At 40.6% G+C, this 25,177-nt stretch overlaps 1 protein-coding gene across 1 annotated transcript in view; it reads right to left on the bottom strand.

The window, feature by feature from the left end:
- The window catches only part of LOC139590622 (uncharacterized), a 56,711-nt gene that overhangs the window by 16,329 nt on the left and 15,205 nt on the right, over positions 1-25,177 (bottom strand). Inside the window, 20 exon segments of the mRNA XM_071428374.1 lie at positions 108-244; positions 1,232-1,304; positions 3,749-3,832; positions 4,475-4,610; positions 8,353-8,563; positions 9,679-9,865; positions 11,105-11,271; positions 12,046-12,237; positions 13,435-13,542; positions 14,480-14,617; positions 15,685-15,799; positions 16,168-16,390; positions 17,395-17,531; positions 18,389-18,536; positions 20,415-20,452; positions 21,439-21,525; positions 21,642-21,806; positions 22,193-22,255; positions 23,075-23,117; positions 24,505-24,545. Coding sequence (XP_071284475.1) covers positions 108-244; positions 1,232-1,304; positions 3,749-3,832; positions 4,475-4,610; positions 8,353-8,563; positions 9,679-9,865; positions 11,105-11,271; positions 12,046-12,237; positions 13,435-13,542; positions 14,480-14,617; positions 15,685-15,799; positions 16,168-16,390; positions 17,395-17,531; positions 18,389-18,536; positions 20,415-20,452; positions 21,439-21,525; positions 21,642-21,806; positions 22,193-22,255; positions 23,075-23,117; positions 24,505-24,545 — 2,493 coding nt within the window.

Genomic DNA, 25,177 nt, shown 5'->3' with positions numbered 1-25,177 from the left:
TGCATCTTTCCTTGCCCCATGAGAAAATTGCTTATGTCCCTTTGCAAAAGGATAAAACTTCTCAGTAGCTCCTTCAGTCAGTTACCAGAAATGTCCCAGTTCAGTACCTTGACCTGACTCTGGATCCTGAAGTAGAAGGTTTCATTCCAGACTGGATCTTTGCAATTCTTGATGGCTTTAGTCTGAAATTTGTCGTTTGAAGCAGTTGGCAGCCACAGGCTCACGTAGCAATCAGTTTGGCTCACTGTATTAAAAACACAAACACATCTAAAACGAGCATTTGCTCTAGAAGAAAGAATTAACTGAAGAATATGAAGTTCTGTTTTCTATGATACAAAATGACATATTTGTTCAACATATTTGTTCTGTTTTCTATGATACAAAATGACATATTTTTCCAACATAAACAATACAATTTAGGTAGGAGGAATGGAGAAAAAGGAAGGGTGACATTACTTTTCTCTAAACAAATGTGATCATAAATATAAAAAATACATTAAACTTGAAGGGTTTTCTCCTTCTTCTATGTCATCAAACAATAAGTTTAGCCAAGGATAAAAAAATCCAGGACAAATGCAGGAAGAATTAAGGAAAAAAAGTGATACCTTCTCATTTAGCCAAACAGAACATTAAGAAAAAGCTTCCTGATTTCTGCATAAGTAAAGATACAATCTTCTATTATATTTTGGTTCCAGGCCAGCAGAAGCCAGAGGAGTTACAAAATGTAAAAACACCTGATGGGCTTTTATCTGGGAATGCTGGCACACAGAGAATTAGGGTACAGAAGTTTGGATTACTTAGCATTGAGAAAACTGAATACAAGCTAAATTTGAGACAAGCCTTCTCATCTTTCGGTATTTACTCAATTAATGCAACCATTTTGTGTTTGTCACATAAATGTACTCCAGAGGAAAACATGGGAGATCTTGCCATATTTTTTTGCTTTCAACAGATTGCAGAGCTTTTACTGTTCCTTTTGGGGGGACAGAGAAATGTGCGTGATAGGCACAGCTGTAACCTAATGGAGTTACCTCAGCTCAAAACAAGGGCTGATGCAAAGAAGAGCAACACACTCTATGTTCACTGTTGGGCCCAGGACACCAACAACAGAACTGTCTCCATTCATGGAAGAAATCTAGAAAGCACCTCTTCTTGGAGTAGGACTAGCTAATAGCCCACAGAAGTGAGAGGACCTCCATGAGCTCCTCTGTAGAACGCTATAGATACTTACAGACATCTGCCTGGTGGATATTTCTTGCTCTTATGACTCTTACAGTCAGTAAGTAACACAGAGAGGATTCTATCTGCAGGGAAATAAACAAACATACAAAAGAAAGGAATGAATGCTAATATTAGATAGCATATTTAGAAGACAGAAGTGATAAAGAGAGATAAACTCCCAACTCAGGAACTTTAGTTGAATTTTCAATTTGATTATGAAATGGCCTATACATTGTTTTCCTGCTAACATCTAAATCAAGAACTAGACTGAAATACTTCTTTTCTTTTAGAACATGATATTAGGATTTACCTTATTAGAGCATTTATTGGTTTCTTATCTAAAATCTGGCTGCACAAAGTGCTAAGATTCAGGACTTGATTTTAAGATCTGAGAAAGAGATTGCTGCTTTGTGCTTCCACCATACTACTCACTATGCATGAGTTTTTAATTTACAGGGATATAGCTGCCCTCTTGACCTAAGGTCACCTCTGACTTCTTGTGAGAAATTTCTCTCTAGTTTTGAAGTATGTAAACTATTCACATCTTGAGCTTCTTTGCAATGTTTTGCCTAAGAAGTGTAAACAGTGTTTCACACCTGATAAGAAACTCCTGTTTTTTCTTGTGGCTTCCCTCTTTCATATTAGACCATGTTTGTGACCTCATGCATGACTTCTTAGCCTCTCACATTGCTGTTCTGATCTCATATTGGAGATTTGAGTTCATATCTTCTCTCCCTTTACCATAAAATAAACAAATAAATACCTTCCAGATAACTTATTATTTCTACTGTCATGGAGAGGGGGGAAAAGACACAACATACTGGAATATAAATTCACAGGAAAATTTTGTTCCAAAAGACCTGAAAGACACTTAGCACAGGGCCTTGGACAGGTAAAGAATTCACTTATATTGCAAAATGACTATGAAAGACCATTGCCAGCCCTGAAGCAGCATTTGCATGACACTAACCTCATCAGACCCAATGAGAAAGAAGTGTGACAGAGGCAGTGCAGGAAAGGAGAGCAAGACTTTGAGTTGGACTGTCTGAGCAGAACAATTTGGTATGTGATCTGTTACTAATGTCCATTCACAAAAAGGGAAGTGCCTCAGTGTTCATAGGCTTAATGGAATATACATCCATGTGAAGTCTCTCCAAATGTTTAACCTGAGTGTTACAATGCAGGCAGCCAGGGCTAATGAATACAATGATGTTGAGATTGGGGGCAGTCAGAGAGTAGTCTAATGAAGAAACAGTAAAATCAGCCTTCAAGTAACCAAAGTATCCTGCTCTGGGAAAAGACACCGAGAATATTTGTGCCGTGCATCTGCACACCAGGTCACTGGGTGTGCAAATCAAGGGTATCAAACCCCTGCAAAGGGTCCCAAGAGTAGCTGTGGATCAGACTACCAAGGGCACTTGAATTCATGTCTACAACCTAACTCCTAAAGGCACAGAAATGAGGCAGGTACAGAAAGTGCTCAGTAATTACAGAACCAGTAACTGATGCTGCTAGTGACTGGCTTTGGAGAAGGCAATTCCTGGAAGGGCTCAACTCAGTTTCATGGATCAGATCCCCTGAAGCCTGGATTATCTTCGTGGTAATCCCAATGCGTCAAGAAGGCATTCCAGATTGAATAAAATACTCAGGTATGTGGATGTGCCCTGTCATGACCAAGGAGCCTTGGCTCAGACATCACAGAGCTATAAATAACAAATGACCAAAATCCTGTCAGCTTTGTGAATTTTGCCTAAAAAATTTTAGGTGTTTGGTGTGCTCTGAAACTGCTGCAACCCCTGAAGTGTAGAGAGTTGTATTGCAGGGTGTATTTTCTCATCTTTGGGTTTTCCATCCAGCTAATCAAGAAAAGGTTGGCTGTTTCTTAAACTGTGAGCACAACACCTGCTGCTCAGCAACTTTACTCATCACAAAACAGAACAAGGGAGATTTCCTTATTATTACTAAATGGCCTCAAACTAGAGAGAGGAAAGGTAAAAATCTTTTCTAGCACATGTACAAATCTAGTCCTCTCATTTTCTAGAGAGATTTCATGTCTGAAGGTTCCTGGAAATCTACTAGTTTTTACCAGAGGCCAGAAGAGGGATTAATTCAGGTGTTGAAAATCCACTTTAAGATTCTGCCATACTATTATGAGAATAAATGGCATAATTTCCCAGCTCTTGCTTTCTACACTGGCAGGAAACTTGTCCTTGTGCTTTAGCAAGACACATACAGAGAAAGCCAATTGAAACCCATCATTTTAAAGATATCAGTCTTGTTTAAACAGACATTGTTCCCCATGTACCAAGGACAGGAAGCCACACTAGGAATTTAACATGAAGCAAGACCATGTAAGTAGAATGATCAAAGTGATAAGTGGGACAGTGTCTCATGGAGGGAACTGAATAGGTTACAGTAGCTAATTACATTGTTTGGCAGATGCTGAACCCTATCTGCCTTCACCCAGCCTCCGCCCATCAGGAAAGTCCCTTTTACGGTTTCCTTTTGAAATTCTCCTTTCCAGTACCTTTGTAAGAGAAGTCCACTGTTTCCCATCAGGATTCAGCTGCATAGCTCCGTCTCCTTGTTGAGAGGTTTGAGTGATTAGCTCCTGGAACAAGAAGGGCCAACGTTATCCCTGAAAAAACCATCATTTCTCTTAAAAGCAATCCTCTTTGGGAATGGAGAACTTCAGAGCCACAGGGACAGGGAGCCCATGGTCAGTGCTGGCTGTAGAGCCCCAGCAGGACCAGGGTTTCCTGCAATGCTCAGTGCCACAGCCTGGGCTGTGCTTGCCCCACTAAGCCTGAGCAGAGGCGTAGCAGCCAGGTAAGGCCCGCCCTTCATGACACATGGGGAGGGAAGCAGCTCCTGGCCCTGGCTGTTAAAGGAACAGCAAACCCGTCTCCCATAAACACACCCTGTTATTAATCTTTCATCTTGAAGTATACCTCCATGTTACTTAATACTTCTTCTAAAGTTGCATATATGGTGTCTCTCAAATTTATAAAACCCCTAAATATTCAAAATACTCCCCGTTGTAAGCAAGCTCTTACTCCCCAGGTAGTTTTCTTTTTCTTTCTGTGAATTACTGTAACTTTAAAAGTTTCAATATTGAAGCCTTGACTTCCTTCATCCTGCACAGAATCATTATAGTCAATGGTAGGTCAATAAAGGAGTATCATCTTTGCACTACTTGCAGCACAACCACTTGAGATCCCAGATGCCTTGCTTTGCTCTGCACCCTTCTTACCTGAGACAAAATCCCATCTTGGTCCATTCTGGTTGTGTTCGCACACACGTTCAGTGTTATCTGTGGAAATGCAATCTCACATCTCCCAGCTTCCACAGACACCAATGGTTCAAATGTCCCAGGTGCAGGTGAGCAACTATTTTATAAACTGACTCAGAGCCCCACCTCTGAAGGGTTTCTTAAAACCAGTTACTCCCCTCCCATTTTCTTATGGTAGGAAGCTGAATCTTGTGGTCAAATAAGTAGGAAAAAAATACCTTTGCCCATATAGCAGGTGGAAGTATTGTGTTTGAGTCACTTTGCCCTATACTGGCCAATGGCAGGTTTAAAACTAAACACAAGAGAAGGATGCCCTCTTACCTGAGCACTGAAATTTCAACTTAGCAAGACCTCAAAGCCCACAGAAATATATACTCTGCAATAAGATACAGCAACAGTTTATAAATTGAATTTAGGTTATCTGTGGCAGTAAGTAGATACAATAAAACAGCTACTGAGAAAAAAAAAAAAAAAGAACACTATTGCTCTCAGACTAAGCTGGTTATTGCAAAAAACAGTTTAAGGCTTTCTGAACTACAGGCCCCTACATTCCCAGGTCTAGGCATGCAGAGCAGCACACCCATCTATATCTATATCACACCCAGCTATATCTACTCAGCCAAGGTCCAGCAGGGCTGGTTCTCTCCTCAAGTCATTCCTTCCCTCTCCTTTCCTATGGCTTGTTATAATTATTTTTGTGTTTAGATGTAGAGTTCTGAAGCAATGACTTTCCTTAGCTTAGCTCCACACTCATGAATACTTCTGCACCGTCTTCTAGCTCAAACTGACTCTGGCTGCAAACTAGCTGCATTTAAGTGCCCGTGTCTAACCCAATGAAACCTGCCAGCCAGATGCAAAACTTAGCCCTGACCTCACGCTGCCCTCCCCAAAGTCCTTGGCACAACCATGGCACCACTGCTGGGGCAGGACACCTGCCCCTGTCCGCACACTGCTGACCCCCGTGCCATTAAAACTGGCACAGCTCAAAGCTTGCTGGAAGAGGATTAGAAAAGACAGCCAAAGACTATTGCAACATCAAGGGATCATAACAGATCAAACTTCCTGGGGAAAGGGATTCTTTTGGTTTCCCTGCTTCCCCAGTACATAATCTCCGAGCAAAAAGATGCTCATTCCCTGAGCATTCTTGAGCTTACTGATCAAACACTGCCACCAGTCAGCACAGGTTCCCTTTGCACATTCCCATGCAAAATAATACCAACAGTCATTACAGCCAACTTGGTAGAATAAATTTTTGCCATAGGGTACAGTATTTTGTGACGTAGTGAAGGGTGGTTTTGTCACACATGGCATGTTTCCTCTGGGTGCCAGCTCAACGCTGTATCTTGATGAAATGTATTTTTCATTAGGTCACAGAAAATTGGCAGCATTGGCATGTCAGTCATGTTTAAAACAGTGCTTTACTATAATGTCTCATTGGAGGGCAAAACTATTAACCAGACTGTTTACCAGGACTGCACCTCTGAGGCTCTCACTCCCACAGTGCCAGTGGCCAAAAAAACTCTCATTTTCATGGACAGTATTTGCAATCCACATTAGAGACAGCCCTTGCATGAGGGAGGGACCATGGTTCACTCCATACTCCTGCAATCTGACTCTGTGACATTCCTTTATCCATGATGCTCACAGCAAGTATTTGGTATGCTTTTTGCAGAGATAAAAACAGTTTTGTTTTCCAGGAACAAGGAATGTTCACACAGTAAACCTGAAGCATATTACTGAAATGCCAGAATATGTGGAGCAAGGCAGAATTTTCATTTTGCAAACAAGCCTTTATTGTCTTGTACTGTATACACAAAATTTTTGCATGGAAATAACATTTCTTCAGAACTGGAGGCGGCAAGAATTTATGGCAAGAACCTGTTTACTTTTTCACAACAGGGTTTTCAGGTAAAAATGGAGGCAAATTCCAGTATTATATGCAGAGCACATAGCATTATATTTCTGACTATGACTAGTAAAACTACCATATAACTAAAAAACAAAAAAATCACAAAAAAAACCAACCCCCACCCCCCCCCCCCCCAAAAAAAAAAGACGTGCATAGTTGTTCAAAACCTGACAAGTTTCAAATGTTAATATTTATGCCGTGATCTTTAGGCTGGCAATATTGGGCTACAGTTGCACAAAAATGTAAGTTCTGTTTTGACATAATAAATGACTATTATTTGACTATGTTGGAAAAGTCATTGTGAACTGATTTGTAAAGATAATTTGTCATCACTCCTTGCTAAAATGAAAATCCTCAGAGTGTCATTTTGTAATGAGCCAAACATGTTATTTGGCTGTGAAGGAACCCTGTTATTTTCATGTTGGGTTCCCTGGGCTGACGAGGTAGGCAGTCTATTAAAAAGAAGTTATGTTTCAAAACAAAGATGTTTTGTAAAATATTAATATGAAATGTTTCAACTTACCCAAGCATTTTCCCTGGTTTATTTTAGTCCCATATTATAATATGTAGTTGATACACTTTTTTTCTGACTGAATAGACTCTTTGTTCAAAATTTTCCCAGTTGTCTCTAGGACACAAAACTTTATTAATAAAGTGTGTTTTCAATTTGACTTGCTCCTGGAATGCAAAAGTTGTTATGGATTTATAATTTTTACAGCTCACCCTCAGCACAGTTTAGTATAGTTTAAAAAAAGGCACTTGCAATAACAGGGAAAAGGAAGGAAGTTTACAAATGCAAGCACACAACAAATGTAATTGGTGTTTTTGTGCTAGATCCCATGCATGGTCTTCAGGTTGTTTTAAGATGGTCTTAGTTGTTTCAGACTTCTGACTCACTTCTACTCAGTTTGCATGGGCAGAACTAAACAAATAAGAACAAATAAGAGGGTTTTTTTAAAATAGGCATATGACCTAAACTGTTACACTGAGTAACACAGCAAAGTTTTCATTGTCTATTGGAAGTAAAATATTTTCAAGTACTTTCTCTTTTTAATTTAAGAATGGTATTTTATTATGAGAAGTAACTCAACAGGGAAAACAAGATCCAGGGTGTTTTATTCTGAAAGCTTCAAATTGAAGTGTTAAGGTTTTATATACTTTCTCAGTACAAACCGATTAAAACTGACATAAATCAACGGGGAATTTTGATGTGCCAAATTACACCCTTTGTTTTAAAAAAGAAAAAAAAATATGTGAAAAGTCTTACACCACTTCCTCCTGAAGTTGCTCCTTCCCATCACATATGATTCATTCACAGCCCAAGAGAGCCCAGGATGTGGATGCGAATCGTGGGGCTAGTCGTGAGCACATACTTGTCCCTCTTTACGTTTCCAGCCTCCGTGGCTGCTCTTTGGGACACTTGCAAAACAGAGTTGACCCAGGGATCCAATACCAGCTTCCAGCTGTGTCTCAGGTTCTTTTTGTTTTCCAGGGCTGGTCGTACCTTGTGTTCCACAGTGCAGAATTGTGGGAGCAGAAGTTTATACTCCCTTCTAATTGCCTGTAGGTGTGTTGGCTGTGTTGTATAACTGCAGCACTGTGGCAATAAAAAATTATTTTCCTTTATATCATATATTATAATAAGTTAGGCTTAAAATCACACTACTTAAAAAAATCTAACAAGAATTTTAGGCAAAGAGTGTTCTACAGATAACCTTAATTTATGGAACAAAACGTAAGTAAAAATTTCCCACACAATGTCTTTGCTTATAGAGATCACTTCTTGGGAATGGAAAAACCCCAGCAAATGACTGCACTGGCTGGGGTGGTTTCTGTAGTGCAGAACAGCCAGTGTTTGAAAAAGCTATATCCCTTCTGGGTCCTAGAACATGAAAAACTTCTCTGAGAAGATAAGGGCAGTTGGATGGGCAATCAGCACATCTTCTGCCTCCTCCTTTGCATCGCTGTCTGCAAGGCCTGCATAATCATCTGAGAGTTGTTGAGGATGTTGTACTCGCTGAGATTGAGCAGCTTGCGGTAGTTCTCATCGGTGTATCTGACCGAGAACATGCAGTAGGGGGAACAGGAGCTGGTCAAATCCAGCTGGCCTTCCTCCATCTCCGAGCAACAGCGCTTGACACCTGAGAGAAAGAGTTGTTGTTGCTGTGACATGATGTTTGTCTTAACCAGTGTCAAACTGTCCATAAAGTGTTAAAGAGCGGGACTTTTCCCCTGAAGAAAATTCATAGGGTTTAAATGCAAACAGTGCAGGTCATATTCACCACCCTAGTCAAGAGAACATTGTGAGTCTGAAGTAAGGAGGGCACAAGGGAGAAGTGAGAGATGGCATCACCATGTTCATCTCCAGCTTACTCAGAAACATTTGTCTCATTAAAGCCATGGATCAGGCAAGGATGTCAGTCTGAAAGGGCACTCCAAAAGCCAGTGTCCATGCACTGCAGCTGGGATTTCTACGAACCTCAGTCAAGGAAGATTTAATTGCTAGTAAGAGAATAGAATTTAAGTGAGAAAGGAGCAACAGAAACATGTGGAAACAGAGTTCCTTCAATGCTGAATAAGGTCCAGGGCATCTGCCACCAGGATCCATCTCTGCCTTTCTGATTTTTGTGTCACACAATTCCACAACAGCAGTATTTTGGGCTTAACCTCCCTGCTACCAAGGAGCAGAGCAAATGCATCCTAGTAACCTGCAGTAAAGAAGAGGAGTACAAAGAAGATGATCTGGCAGAAAAGGAGTGACAGGCCCTGAAAACAGCACAGTCAGTACAATGATCCCTGGGCTGATGCTGTACCAAAATGAGACCCACTAATCTTAATGTTACTGGAGTTCAGCCTGAAAGCCAGGCTTTCTCCCCCATCCCTCATATGTAACACTATGGTTCCTCAAGTGTAGAATTAAAACCTGAACAATAGACAATATATGCAGTGGGAAATAATCTGAGAGAGCTATACCTTTCATAGGAAAAAAAATTTTGGAATTGGGTAGTAACAAATGGGAGAGAGGTGAAGGTAGACACCATCCAGCAGACACAGGCTGTGCTGGTTTTCTTAAAGCCACAATGAAGACATGTGTGAATATAATAGCTTTGACAGGGATGGGAAAACAAGTTCAATTAGCTAAAGTGCTCCCCCATGAACCCAGTGAACAAAGACAGCCAGCAGCAAGGAAGTTTCTATCTGAGTCAGGGAAGCAGTGGTGTCTTTTGTTTAATGCTTTGCTACTACTGTAACTTACCAGGTGCTTTGTACTCTTGAAAGGTGTCATTCACAAGGGGAAGAAAAATCACAATCGGACACCCTGGCAAATCTGAATCTTGGAAGATGTAGCACTCCTTCAGATTTTTCTTATCTTCATCAGTCAAAGAAATTGTTGGGAATGGGATTTTCTGCTCTGAGTAGTATTTACATGCCTTATCTAGAGACTGGAGGATCACAAAAATGGTCAGCACTGGAAATCAACTTCACTGTGCAAAGACCCCAAATTGTCATCTACTATCAAGGTTTAGTGACTCAGACCCATAGGGCAAGTTCTGTCTTATCAAGGGTTACTCTATATATAATTACCACACATACTGACTACATTGCTATCATAAGCTCTAAACAAACACAATTTCAGAATTAAAGAATTCACCCAGTGCACAGCTTTTTAAAAAAAATTGAAGCAATTTGCAGAAGTTTAGGGTAAAGCATTAGTTTTAGCAAATGAAAGAGCCTGTGTTAATGCATTGTATAGAATTAACTAGAGAAGGAAATCAGCAAGAAAATGTTTAAGGTATCTTATATGCTTGGAAGCCAGGAGATAAGAAAGTTAAGTTTGAATGTGCAATTTTATCTCTGCCGGTGCAGTCATTATGGCACAGTGTTAATTGAGATTAATATTTTACTGAGAAAATCTGAAGTATTAGGCTATGCTATAAATTTTCCTTGAAATGTTCAATAAAATATCATGTAAAAATATGCACTGTATTATTTACTCTGCACCATCTAATAGCAAACACTATCAAGCAGAAAAAGGTTTCTACTAAAGTACTTAAAATTGTAGCAGCCTTTTTTTATAAGTTTACCTAGACAATGAATGAGGCTGAAATAAAACTTCATTACATCTGTCTCATCCAACGTACAGATGGGTAAAAGATCCAAACTTTTTTTCTGCCAGCTAATTAGCTCTATCTCCACAAAATGGGTTTTCTGCAGGAAGATGCTCATCACTGAATTTTACTTGTAGTGTCTTATTTGTCAGCCCAGAAAGGATCTCCTGCTAATATTCAATTAACTCTTTTTATATTCTAACTTAAGTCAAAAGAAATAACTTCCTCATCTTTATGAACATTCCTGTGCATGGTCTGTAATATGCACAGGAATATTATTTTTTATTATTTATACTGCTTGATTCAGTATAAAGCAGAAGGGGCTCCTCCCATTATTCTAGAAAAGACCATGCTGACACCCCCTTGACTAATTCAACATGTTCATAAACCAGCAAGAAAGAGTCCAGGAATGGCAGGAAGAAATAAGAACAGTATTAATCACTACAGTGAAACATGTAGGGGAATGCAGGCGTTGTAAACAAACAGCTGATAAAACCAGAAGTTCTGGATGCTAGAGGCTGGGCATTTACAAGTAAAAGGAGACAAAGCACATGGCAACAACAACATCCTCACCGATGTATGTGATCCAGTAGTATAACTTAGATAGATGATGACATCCACCTCCCTCTGTGGCCTTAAAAGTGGTGCACTGCTGGTATTGATGAAAAATCCAGCATCTATCATGCCCAGCTGATCAGGACTTTGCATCAGCTGGTTGGGACGTGAGTCTAACACAGTGTCTAAAAGGAAAATATTTTATGAATAAGAATAGATCTGTGGGTATTTTGACTGGAAAAAGAAATGTAAGGTGCAACTCACCATTCCAGAGGCCTGGTTTAATTTAACTGCTATGCTACTAGATCATCAAACAGACATGAGAAGGACTGCAAAACACCTAAGTTCCTGTTCTGAAAAATCAGTGTTGAGTTTCCAGGCAATATACTGCATTAACATGGCACACATATTAATGCCAATTAGCTATGTCTAATAATTAACTTAAATCTGCCTTGCTTCATTTCAGTTATTGTTTCATCTTCTATCTGCCATTGCTTTGGAGAACAAAGTATTTTCAATCCTTCATACATTTGGACTTACGCTTCCCACTCAGTCCCCTCTTCTTTGGACTAGAAAGCCCCATTCATTTCCAATTTTCTGTTATAGGCGATATTTTCTTGGATATTTCAGTTGCATCTGAAGTTAGAAGTATAATCTTGCCAAATTAAGCTTTCTCCTATATTCACTCAGCTCTCTGCCACTTTAAATTTGGCTCTGTCCCCTTCAAGTCTACCTTTTTAGTCTGGACTGCAGAGGTCTCAGCTGAAGCAAACAAATACAAACATTAAGTCTTCAGTACCTGACAACACTGAAGTCTTAGTGTCTTCTCTCTATTCAGAAAATAAATGTTGTCTTGGGAGGATTTTTATCCCCTGCCAAGTCTGACAGGCTTCTTTCCTAAAGTACCCACCCCTAAAACTCCCTGAAAAGGATGCCAGTTAGATATTAGTGGCCATCACCTTTCCACCGACAGAAGTGCTCATTCTCCATGTAGTTGTTGTGCAGCTGGTAGCCCTTCAGGAAGTTGTGGTGCTGGGCCACGGAGAAGCGGTCGGTCAGCGCGCCCCGGAGGGCGCTGGACAGGGGGCCAGGGGGGGTGTACATGCGAGTCCTCAGCTCGTGGGGTCTTGTGGGCAGCACCGGGTCTTCATCTAGAGCAGGGGAGAAAAGCTGGTGAACCTCTTGGTAACTTACGCTCCTTTCTGGCTGCCCTGGCACAAAGGGAGTTCTCAGGGGTTCTTCTGGGATGATTCCCTAAACACACACAAACTCTTCCGGAATGGAGGGAAAGGAATGGCTGCTGGACAAAACTCTGCTGATGGTCTTAAGCTTTGGGCTGAAGACAGTTCATCAGAAGCAACCTTTAGTGTTGGAAAAAGGACATCTTAAGGAAATTAGGCAATTCAGAAAATGTTCTGTCAGAACTTAAATATCATCACAGGAAGATAACATGAAACAGACACAAGCATGGAGAAAATGGGGCTGATGAATAGGCTACTGCTCAGCCAGATGGGCAACAACAGCAGCAACAGGGTCCATTGCAATTGCAACAGTGACAGCTGCAACCCAATAATCACTCATGGCTCCATGAGCATATGCTTAATCAGCACAGTAAGAGCACTCCAGGAGAACCTGGGGCATACATTCATATTCAGAAACTATGGGTACTTTAGGGGGTGGGTACATGGCATATGGGTGAAAAGCAGAAATATGGCACAAGGTGTGGTTTCCAGAAATGACAATGTGCTTTGTCAGCCTCAGAGGCTGACAGTGGAGCAGGAGAGACTTGGTGGTTTCCACGATTGCACATTGTATTTCTGTCTTTTTCAGGATGTCTGTAATTATAGTTACTATCATATCAAGAGATTTAGCAATAAAATCACAGTTTCTGTATTGCTTCAGAAAATACCCTCTGGGCCTCATTTATCTTTGTGTCAGTATGAATACAATGCAGTAATTACTGTACTGAGTAATAAAATAAAAACCAAGGAAATTGATTAATCAGTTGATATTAAGGTTTATTCTCCTCAGTAAAAAGTACCATATTCTCTGCTGTTGGTTCTTGGTTCTGTATGGTTAAGTGAGAGCTGTAATGCCAGAACACTTCCTGAGAAGTGTCTCACCCCTCTAAAACTTCCTCTGAAGGAACCAGTAGAACTTTAGTAAATGTTTAGTAATTACAGCAGCTTTTCCCTTTTTCCCTGATTACCCTCTTCCTCTTACTCTATTCAGTGTGAGGAGAAGTCACTATCTCTTAGATCCTATGATGCCAGCTTCAGCAAAGGTGACAAGATGATGCCAAAAAGGAAAATAAATGACCATAAATGAAAGGCTTAGTAATTTCTCACCAACTTCATCTATTCTGTCTTCTGTCCATCTCTTCCAGAAGTCCTCTGAACTGTGGGACAGTCCCCATATTTGTAAAAGGTTCACAGAAAATATACTGCTCCACATACCTGTAAAAGGAATTAGTGAACACAAGGACATATTTTAACAAGAAAATGCCCTTTTCCATCTACTTTGACCTCCTGGCTTAATTTTTAAGGGGCTTAATGCAAATATTTCTAAACTTCTATGCTATTAAATTCCTCTTAACTTTCTGTATCATTGATTCACATCATGCTACCATCAATTTTGTGCCTAACCTACTGCATGGCTCTGCCACATGGTAAGGAGAGCAAAGAATGTGAGGCAAGTAAAGGAGAAAAAAAGACACACTTGCTCAAGAGGCAAAACAAAGAATTCAGATAACACATACACCACAAACGCATAATTTCAATCCCCATCTTTCTTTCTCCAGTTTGTGTTTTTCTGTACCTACTCTGAGCAGTGACTCTTTCAACACCCTGAATTGTTTCACAAGGGGATGAACTGGCTTTTCAGATGTTTGTTTGTAAGACAAGATCTCACACCACAGTTTGTAAAGGCTCACACATGCAGCAGGCTCCAGCTCCACTGTACACTGTTTTCTCCATCCAGGATTACCCCTCTCTGCCTTGCCACAAGGGCACTGGTGGCTCTGTTGACAAAACAGAGTGACACCATACCACCAGTCATTGTAAATTTAAATCTGACTATCACAATTGGACTTAGGTTGGAGTGCATTCAGAGAGGAATCAGAAGAATAAGCAAAAAAGCAGGAGTTACTACTTACAATGAAAGAATTAATGATCTTCATCTATTCCATCTCTAAGACAGACAACTCATCTACCAAGACAGTGACAAGAAACTAAAAAAAATTGCTGTTTTTTTACTGTATTCTTTTGGATAAACTACCACTCCCATTTCCCTGCAGGCAGTGTCCAGCATGTTAGGACAGAACTATCTGCCCATTGGCTAACAGCATTGCATCCCTCCAAAGTGCCTCTGTGCCAGGAGAGCACTATACCTCACCTTGAAGGTAGCAGATGCGGGACTCGGGGAGCTTTTTTAACATGCGGCCCATGAAGAACTCGCTTCCGAAATGCTCCGTGCGAACAAATGCGCCGTACTTCAGCAGTCCCACCTCGTAGGGAGTGAACTCCACCCACTCTGCAATAAATACAGCCACAACAGGACATTTAGAGGGCTCCCAGACAGGTGTGGGGAGAGGGGAAGCTTGGGCATACATTGGTCTGGGTTATGTTTAATATGTTGCTTTTGCAAAGCCTCACTCTCAAACACAGATCTCCAGGGAGGTGTCCGAGCTTGGGCATGGTGGCGATGAGGAGGTAGGAGCAGTTGTGCTGATCATGGTCATGCTGCTGGTGGCACAAGTGGCACACTGGAGGCATGGCAAGGCTCCAGGCCTTGCAGACCCCATGTGCACACACCAGTCCAGGGTTTTCCAGCACCTAGGTAGTTTTGCCCTGCCCTTCTGTACACCATGTCCAGGTGACCAGTACTTCACCAATACAGTAATTTATCTTCCCTAAATAATTGTTTATGTACAAAGGTGGGTACTCAGCTCCTCAGAAATTATTTTTTCTGTAAGAGACCAGTGATACTCTCTGTGTGTGGTACTAATGGAAACACAACTAGTTCTTGACTTTCTTGGATATCCTCTCCAAGTGAAGTGCAGTTGTCTGATATAACTGCAGTGTGAGTGAAAACTGGGACAGAAATGTCATGGACTGTAATTTCCTTTTCATTTCGGAAACGGTTCATTTTCTTGCCTCAACAAAAAAACATTTGATCTGAATTTTTCTCTTCCCCTTCTCTTCCTTCTGATCCTCCATAGGAAAGAAACACAAACAAACAAAACAATGAGAAAAGCAACAGATTCAGTTGGGAGCCTTCCCAAACTCTACCATAACTATGTGGGCTTCTTCATACTGAAACAATAACTAGCCATTGAGAAAAAGTAATTATTGGATAATTCCAATATTTCTCAAAATGGCCTTTCTGGCAGAATTTCTACTGCATAAGTTGAGACAGGGAAATGCTGCTCCCCAAAACCCTTGTATTAAAATTGTAAGGTATGGAAGCGATGGTTATTTCTCCAAATAGCAACTAACACATCAGGATTGTTTTCTCCAAGGGCTACCAAGAAGAGAAAAGTGATAACATGAATTCAGCTGCCGATCTTAGCCTGAGAGGATCTGAAACAACATCCTTACCTTTGAAATCATTGGTGCTGTAACTATCCCGGACGCAGACCGACACATAGATGGGCAGTGGGTTCTGGCCATCACACAGTGCTTCTTGCTGATCTGAGAGCTTGTGGGGGTCTTTCTGGTTTTGAAGAAAAAATGTTCACATGAGAGGAGCCCATGGTGAATTCACTGGCCCAGCATGGAGGATGCACCCTGGCAGCTCCACCACACACAGCACTGCAGGTACCCCCACCGACCACGACAGACCAGGGTCCCAGGCTCCAGCCTGGCTTTGTGCATGGATTCATAAAGAGATGAGAAGGGAGACAGCTATTTCTGCACACGTCTATGACTGGGCGAACCAAAACCACTACAATGTGCTATTTTGTTAACACAGAGAATTCCTGTCTGTTTTGAGGTACATTCTCTGAAAGGATGGACTAATTTCCTCTCCATCCACTACAGGAAAAACACATGGTTCTATAAGAAATGGAATAGCCATCATACCCCATCGTTTAGCAAGTACTCAATCATGAGACCCCAAAGATCTATGAATGATGTCCTGTATCCCTCTTCTTTCCGCTGGCAAAGCTGCTTGTTGTAGTACTTCATGCGATCCATAGAGAAACAGCCCATCTTGCATTTTGTTGCTTGTTTTTGGGCTTCACCAATATGTGAGTCCAGGTCCTTCTGTGACCAGTAGGCATCTCTGTATAAGTTGGCCATTGTCCTGGAGAAAGACAATGCAGACAGCAAAAGTTAAAAGGAGAAAACGACGACTGGACATTTTGTGCTTTCAGAACAGAAGTTTACATTACGGATTCCCTTCTGCTCACACATACTCTGGTTTAGCTGCTCCATCCAGCAGAATGAGCACTTCAGAGTTTCTATGACTGTTTTTAAAAATGGCACTAAAAAAGAGGTGGGGTTTTTATGTTCTTAACCCTTTTTTTTTTAAGCTTCCCTGGCAGAAGCTTAAGGGATAAAACTGCCAGGTGTGAACATAGATATATTTGTGAAGCATCAATTAGGCAGAAAATTATAATAAATTTTCTTTGCTCGTTTTTCGGAACCTTAAATTCATTCATATTAGCTGCTGTCTCGTGCCTTGACTCATGATATCTTATATATATATATATACATATCTTATATATATTCATATATATACACTGATATCTTATGATATCACTATTCTTTATTTTAACATCGACCTCTATTTTTTAACCAACCTCCTCTGCATGGGACAATCAGACATTAGGAAGCTGTAGGTCCTGTGAGCAGGGAATAACACTGCCCAGGGAAACACAAAACTGGCAGGTTGCAGGGTCCAGTGTTCACTGTCCAGCAGTTTTTTCCAGCTAGAAATCACAGCCAGTATCAGAAACTAATGGGACCACAATAGCTGGGATTCAGTGGAGAAAGGAAGAGGCATGATGCTATGGGCATCCACAGTTACATTCACAGTAACTACTTATCTGAAAAGCATCTTGATGAGTGTAATTGTCATATGCACATTTAGCTGCTGCACATGTGGAGTTGATAAGCACAGTAAAGAGTTGCTTACAGAAAAAGCATGCACTAAATCAAGCTAGTACTCAATGGCCTGTTACTGAGAAACTTGTTTATATCATGTTTGAAGAAAATCTCCTGATCTTGTCTGCTTTTAGAAGGTACTCTCTGCAGCAGTGTGACCCTCAGAAAGCCTGGTAAGGCCTCCTGCTCGAGCTGGCTTACCACGTGGTGCCGGACAGCCCACTGATGTATGTTATACAATCCAGGAGATTTAACTTCTTGAGTCCCATGAGGCTGCCATACAACCCTGTCATTGACTTCAGTCCTCCTCCTGTCGTGATGATAGCCACGGTGGGGACCTGTAGGGCAGAGGGAGGATGGGATGTTCATGCTGACAGCATTCAACATTGCAGCCCACACTGCAATGGTGTCTGGTCATCACAGCCAGCCCAGGTCCTGATCTCAGAGCCCAGATCCCTATTCAGAAGGAAAGACTGCAAAACCCAGCAACAACTGCTACTGCCACTTATTTCCCTTTGGATAAACATGGGTTCAGAGATTAACCCAAACTTGGATTCTTGACCATCTCTAAGGCAAATACAGATGAACAAGAATAAACCTTCTGCGGATGCAACAATGTATTATCTATGCATCACTCACTCCACCACTCTTACTTCACACACTGACTACTTCTGTATGAAAATCTGCATGCCAATCCCATGAAGAAATACTCAGTTCACAGCTACTGTGAAGTTACCCTCAGCAATGCTGTTATTATTCAGTATCTTGAAGTTATTTTAAAATAAATTATATTATTTTAAGGAATTTCAAAACTGCAAGAAAGAGAAGATATAAGAGGCACTCAAAGATGTTTGTCCTAAACTCTCACAAAGTAGTGAAACTGGAATAAAGGAAAAAAAAATCTTTGCTGTGGAATGCATTCAGTATTTCTGAACCAAGGCAGTGACAGCTCAGCCTGACAGGAATGAACACACCTCAACTATGAAAAATTGCAAATTGATAGTAATGAAGGATGGTGACTGCAAATGGTGTTTTCAATAACAAACCTTGGCAGCAGAGGCAAATGTACTTAAGACACATGGACCAGCTGGTACCTGCACAACAGATAGGTGTGGCCTGTTTTGCTGACCACTCATCTACAGGAGTACATGAAAACACTTGAGATTCAAGTTCTATCCCCTCAGCACACACGTACTTCTTGATCCTGCAGATCGTGTGGTAGGTGAAAAACATTTTTGAGAGCACTTGCTACATATCTCTTTCTTTTCCCCAGGAAAGCCATCTCTTCAGAACATAAGTTAAACCCAAAGCGCATGTCCAGGTCCTGGTGGCATGAACAATTGCTAAGATAAAAACAGACACATATATCAAATATTAACACACCCATATGGATCTTAGGATGCTGATCAATGATAATTTACAGCACCCTTCCCTTCAAACAGGATGATGCAACATGACAGGAGCAAGAGAGAATAATTTTACTATTTTTAAAAGTATGAAACTCGTGTCAATTAGTAAGACTAATTAGTGCCATCATTCCTAATTATTGAAAACTGGAAGAAACAATGTACAGTGTTTACAAATAAAAAGATATTTATATAAATATTCTACAACTGAAAGATTGACAAGCTTAGAAAATCCATGGAAACAGGAAAAAGTGAAAGTATTGACTCCCATTTAATTCCCAATTCCCATTGATTCCCATGTAGCAGGTTATTTCCTCATTCAAAATCTGAAAATAACACCCAGTTTCCAAAGGCTGGCATATTGAATGTGAATGAAAATTCTCCTTTTGAGGAACTGGAGTGGGAACGCACCCCCCTCTAGCGGTGGGCACGGCAGGGGAGGGTGGCCGCGGAGCCCAGCTGGCTGGAGAGACCTGGGTGACATCAGCCCCTGGATGGGCAGAGAAGGGTCACTGGGCAGGATTCACCGCTGCTGCTCTGCTGTGTCTACACCTGCACAGGCTGTTTCAGGGATCAACGCTGGAAGTTCTATTCCACATCAACCTTGACAAAAATTGTAAGGCACATCTTCTCGCAGAGGAAGATTTCACTGGAGTCTATTTTGAAATTGAGTAAGACATTGCTTAAGGCCCCACAATTGTAGTTTATTTCCCTGGGCTTTTCTGCTCTTCTGCTCACTAATCTCCCTCCTGGTTCTTCCTGCCCTGCTCCTACAAGACATCAATAGGCAAGAGATGGTCATGGTCAGGTCAGAGCTACATTGCCAAATGCCAGGGGTTTGCTTTTTCTTCCAGTGACACAACTTCTCTCTTCTACTGGGTCCATAATTCCTATGAAACTAGTAAAGAAATTTAATTATGAGCTTTCTCCACCACCAAATTTGGATAAAATCAAGTTTGTATAAACTATTATAACCTTATTTGTAAACGAATTCACACAATGGGAATTGAGTTAGGTGGAGCTGCAAAAGCCAGTTTCTATTGTAAATCATGATCCAAACAAACTGTTTCTAAAGTTCTCTGAAAATAAAATAAATAAGCAGAAGCTGTTTTTCCTGTTGTGGTATAACACTGATTTTCCTGTTATCATTGACCACTTGCTGTTTTGAAATTAATGACAGAAAACTCTGTTTGATTTCAAAATTACTCTTTTCCTTTTATTTCTTAGTGAGACACACACACAAAAATACCATTGTCCAGTTCTATGTGTTCCATATAGCTATGGATAACCTGAAGTATCTCCATGTTTACTGATGAGTATTAAGAAGCATGTCTTCAGATGTCAAACCACAAGTTAACTTGTTTACCTTACTTTCTACTCAATATATAGTATAACTGGATTTAACAGAATACAAGGTTCATCACCACTGAATATTAACAGTAAAGCAAAAATAATTCTTAATTCCTGATTAAACAAAAAGTTTACATCTGACTATTCCTTTTTTGTCATTGTCAGCTAGCTTTGTTATTTTTGTGAATTTCAGAGACTGACATTGACCAAAGAAAATATTCTGTGGTCAGAATGAAAGGGATAATGCTGAAATAAACGCATGTTTATTTAATGCTTTATCAATGGATTAAAGCCAAATCTTCCTAAGGCTAATTATGTATTATATATTATGCATGTATTTTATGTTTTATTATAAGTACATTCTAGTTTGCAGACTGAGAATGCTTGTTTGTATCATTTCCATGTGGCTAAAACAATATGAAAATCAATGAACCAAGTATAAAGGAATAAAAAAAAATCTCTTACCAAGTTTTTGCTGTCACATTCAAGTCAAATCTTTTCTCCTGGAAAGCAAGAATGTGTAATTTTTAAATTTTAAATTTTCTATTTTCCCTTTCTGTCTTGGGGTCAGAGCTTGATTTATAACCCAGTAAGGTCTGGCAATGACAAACTTCAACATCTGAGATCTTGGCATATATTTCCAAAAGCATTCACTTATCATTAGTGGAACACCCCTACCTACAGATCCTAAATCCTCCCATGTTGAAGAAACCGTTAAGCATCCTGGTATAAGAGGTTTCTGAGACTCACACAGTAGGTCCCATTTCCTGTACAACCCATAAGCTTCCTGTAGCATCCTGAATCACCATTTTTGTGCCTTTTCCATTCTTTATGCTGTAGTGCACAGCACATCTTTGACATCCCAGCCATAGTCTCACAGTGAAGAGACTGCAAAGTCTGCATTTGCTTCTGCCCACACTTTATCCTCTCTTAAAAATCATTATTCCAATCTTCATATTAAGTTATAAAATGTGCTTTGTTCTGAGAGGATATCTTAATGGCTCTTTAAAATCAATATTCTCATTATATTATTTAAAATACATACACTATGACTAATATTTTCAGCATATTTCAATGTATTGTCCTCTTAAATAGATGGTTGACTAAGGACAGGTTTATTGATGTTTTCCTATTTTGTGCCCAAGGAGCAACTTTTCAGTTTGGACCCTAAGCAAAGGGGGAGTCAGTGAGTCTTTGGGTAAACAGGGAGAGATGTTCTGAAGGAAGAACATCTGAAGGAAGTACGGTATTTTCTTACATCCTTTTAGGTCTCTGTCTCCACTACTGGCACATAATGGAGATTAATACTGGGACAACCTGTCTCTGTGGAGAAAACATCTGGAGAAACAAAGCTCCTGTTTTCTCAAAGTCTAATTGAAGAGCAGAATGTTTCTGACACTCTTAGTGGCCATCTGGGACAACCTTATGAGGAATGGTCTCTATTGGAGTGACCCTTTATTACCAGCATATTACCAGAATGGATGCCTACCTCTGCAATGGTTGTTTTCCTTCCCATGGGCAGCGAGTTAAGCATCACGACTGGGGAGCCTGTCTCTGTGCTGTACCTACAGGACCACTGGGAAAACAACATGCTTTAGGATACAACCAGGAACGGGTTTACCCTCTCTCCTTCCTCCCACTTTCTTGAGAGCCACTCAAAATCCCTCCACCACTGAGGCCACTCCAACATACAGGGTGGTAGCGCCTCTTCTTTGGCAGCATGACATCCAGCGTTGGCTCCGCGTACTTGATGTAGTGGAACTCGGTGGGACACGCTGGGCTGACCATTCCGTTGGGGCCGAGCACGATATCCTGCGTGCCCTCAAAGGAGCCCTTCACAGTCAGGGAAAGCTCTTTCTCTAAAGTAGCAAAACAAAGATGAATATGTTTAAGCAGAAAAATGTGCTAGCTTGATTGAAAGTGGGGTGAGGATGGCGCCCAGGACAAAGTGCTGGCACTACAGGGAAAAGAGCAAAGTGGATACTTTTCTGACAGAAAAGGGACTTGGAATACTCCTGCTGTGATATAGAACTGGGATTTCAACTTTATTGTGCATTTAATAGGCCTTGTTAACATATATCTAGATGAGGTCATTGGAGTCTATAACAACCTAATGTGTTTACCTGACATTAACTCTACTAAATACTCTAAGCACTATTTATTTCACTAACACATTAGATGGAAGGTGCATCTTCTCATAAGTAAGCATGCAATTACTGGTAAATAGATGACAAAGCAATAACCTTACTTGATTTTTGCTTCGTCTTCTCTGCCACTTCAACTTCCAAGCAGCAAAGTTCACGACACTGTGAAAGACAGAATGCAGGATTTTGTGAGAAAGATCATCACATCCCATCCTTGTTACAGGGAGCTGTTACCCCTCAGCTTGGAGTCACTTGGAGTTCTGAATTCCCTGGCGTCTCCGGGCTTTTTCCCATTAGCTGCTGACTAAAGAAAAGGAAAAGCTTTGGAGGGAGTTGCAGGGATTGCATGTGTGACAATGACTTAAGATTCAGCACAGTGAGAGGAATTTAAAAAGAAGGAAAATTAGGACCGTTTTCATGATAGTGAGCATAAATACAAAGGGTTAAACTAGGAAATAAATAAAGATATGTCACTGAGAGATCAAGAGTCAGTAGTAGGAAGGGTTTTCTGAAGAAGCATTGCTTTTAGCATTTTGGGTTGATTTTTTTTATGGTGCTTACTCTTCTTCAACATACTGTGTTTTGTCAAGTCAGTATTTCACACAGAACTTGCCCAAGGGAAGAAAAGGTCTGGGTAGATTATCAATAAGTGATTTCACAGCCTTTTTGTCATTGTGTTCTGATAGACAGTAGTACACTTTTTGAAGTACTAGTACCAGAGAAAAATTCTGTCTCTGTATGTGTGTTTGAGTGTGCGGTGTGGTGTGGTGAAGTATAGGAAAAATTAGAAATAGGGAAGTATAGGACAAATGGGATATCTCCAATGAACAGGTAAATAAAATGTCCCATTCTGAATGTATCTAAATAGGAAAGAAGAAAGAAAGAGAAAGAACTGGCCTACTGGCTTCTTTAACCCCCACCCTCCCTTTCCCTTTACATTAAGGAATCACTTATAGAAAATATCTTGGGAAAGACACATACCACCAGCACTCCATTGCTAGCAATTGTTTCATGAGGACCAGATCTAGGAAACAAAAACATGGATTTTTTAAAGTTAAACAAATCCCATTCATCTTTACCCAGGATGTTGCCCTTTCTTCCCACTTAAAAAAATAACAGTCTGAGGGGACCCCAGCAAGCATGTAACAAGCTCCTTTCCTTGCTTGCATGGACTGAGCACTGCTCTGAGGAGACTCATCTCTGTACCAAAGCTGAGCAATGTGTAACATGATTATTTTTTACAGTGTAATCTCATGATCATCTAAAAAAAAATCTTCTGTTAGGCAGTCAAATTTTTCTCACTGTAACGTGTGAAATAAATGTATTTCAGCTGATACACCAGCATGTCCTTGTTGGGAAGACAGTTATATGTATTTCCTGGCATGCAAATATTCTGAGTTGCAAGGGACCCATGAGGATCCACACCAAGTCCAACTCCTGGCCCTGCACAGGAGAACCCCAAGAATCACACCATGTGCCCGAGAGCATTGTCCAAATGCTTTCTGAACTCTGGCAGGCTTGGTGCTCTGACCACTTCCCTGGGGAGCCTGTTTCAAAGTGGCACAGGGCAGCCAGTACCAATTACATGGGAAAAAAAACCCAAACACTTTCCAGATCATTCAAGTGAATGAAGGAGATGTGAAGGACATGGTGTGGAGCAACTTGACTTCTGGCCTTGGCTCTCCAATAGTATGAGAGCTGGCCTTAGCTAGTCACTTTATTTCTGCCATGCCTTAGTTACCTTGTGGCAACACAGAGACAAAAAGGGTGATTCATGGGTGGCAGGCTGACCATGCTGGAGAAGGAGCCTTACATCCTTACAAGAGTTCCCATCCCATTGTGATTGTGTTAGGCAGAAAGAAAACACAATTACTAGGATTCAAAGAGTACTGCAAGGGAAAATTGAAGGAATTGCAGATACACTGAAAACCTAACTAGGATGTTTCAACACTAAAACTGTGTCAAATACATAACCTGAAACAGGCAAGGAAAAATTGATAGGCAGGAATGCCTACAACACTCAGAAAACCTTCTGAAATGTCCCCAGGTAGATAAATCATAGAATAGTTTGGGTTGAAAAGAATCTTAAAAATCATCTAGTTCCAATCCCCTGCCATGGGCAGGGACAACTTCCACTAGACCAGGTTGCTCAAAGCTCCATCCAGCATGACCTTGAACCAGTTCCAGGGATGGGGCATCCACACAGCTCTATGGGTAACTGGTAGATGCATTGTTGAGAGCAGCTAAGCTACAGAACATGCTAATCCATCAGGTGTTGGGGACTGCAGCAATAATGTAGGAGAAGGCTGAAACTTTTTTACAGAAATACCCAAAGCATGACTTCTAATACTGTTTTCTTGTTTTATCATTAATGATTTTTGCATTTTTAAAATAATCTCTTTATCACTTACGCAACCTCCAATTTGAATTCAACCTCTAGTTCCTCCGTGGCCTGAAAGCAAGAAGAAGATATTAAAAGAAGTAGCTACATAATACTTTGTCCTTAGTCCAAGCCCAAGTCCCTGACAGGCAATATTGAAGTTATTGGTTGCAATGAGTAGCCTGTGATAAATACTTCAGACTGGGTGGCCTCAATCTACAATTCAGCCAGATGATTAAGTGATTCCTTCCTCATCTCCTTCTGACTTCACAATATCACCAAAACAACCTATACTTCTTAGTGTGAAGCTGCTGCAAAAAAAACAATTTGCAACTTCCTTTATTTTCTGAATTCCACCCTTTTCTTCCAACTATTGCTGGCACTGTCCTGCCATGACTTACAGTACTTGCTATTATCTTGGAAATTAAACATACTTTACACCCATTACTTTACCATAATAAACAGAGAACAGTGAGTGATTCAGAATTCCTATTATGCAATCCCAAGTAAGGCAGTGTTGATGTGTACAAGCTGATTGTGAATGACCTAGTTTGGATACCAGAATTTGTCCCTGGTAGCAAGAAGTTGTATGTGAGATATTTTGCTGATCTTATCCTTAGATCTCAAAGGGAATCAAGATTATTTTTCCCATTTTATAGATGGGAAACTGAGAAACAGAGTGAATTGTCATCCATTTATAGAGG

Source organism: Agelaius tricolor, unplaced genomic scaffold (assembly GCF_023055355.1).
Source record: "Agelaius tricolor isolate 1412-34295 unplaced genomic scaffold, bAgeTri1.0.p SCAF_5, whole genome shotgun sequence".
NCBI classification, from domain to species: domain Eukaryota; kingdom Metazoa; phylum Chordata; class Aves; order Passeriformes; family Icteridae; genus Agelaius; species Agelaius tricolor.
The sequence above is the reverse complement of the archived record's forward strand: the minus strand, read 5'-3'. Positions and strand labels throughout refer to the sequence as shown.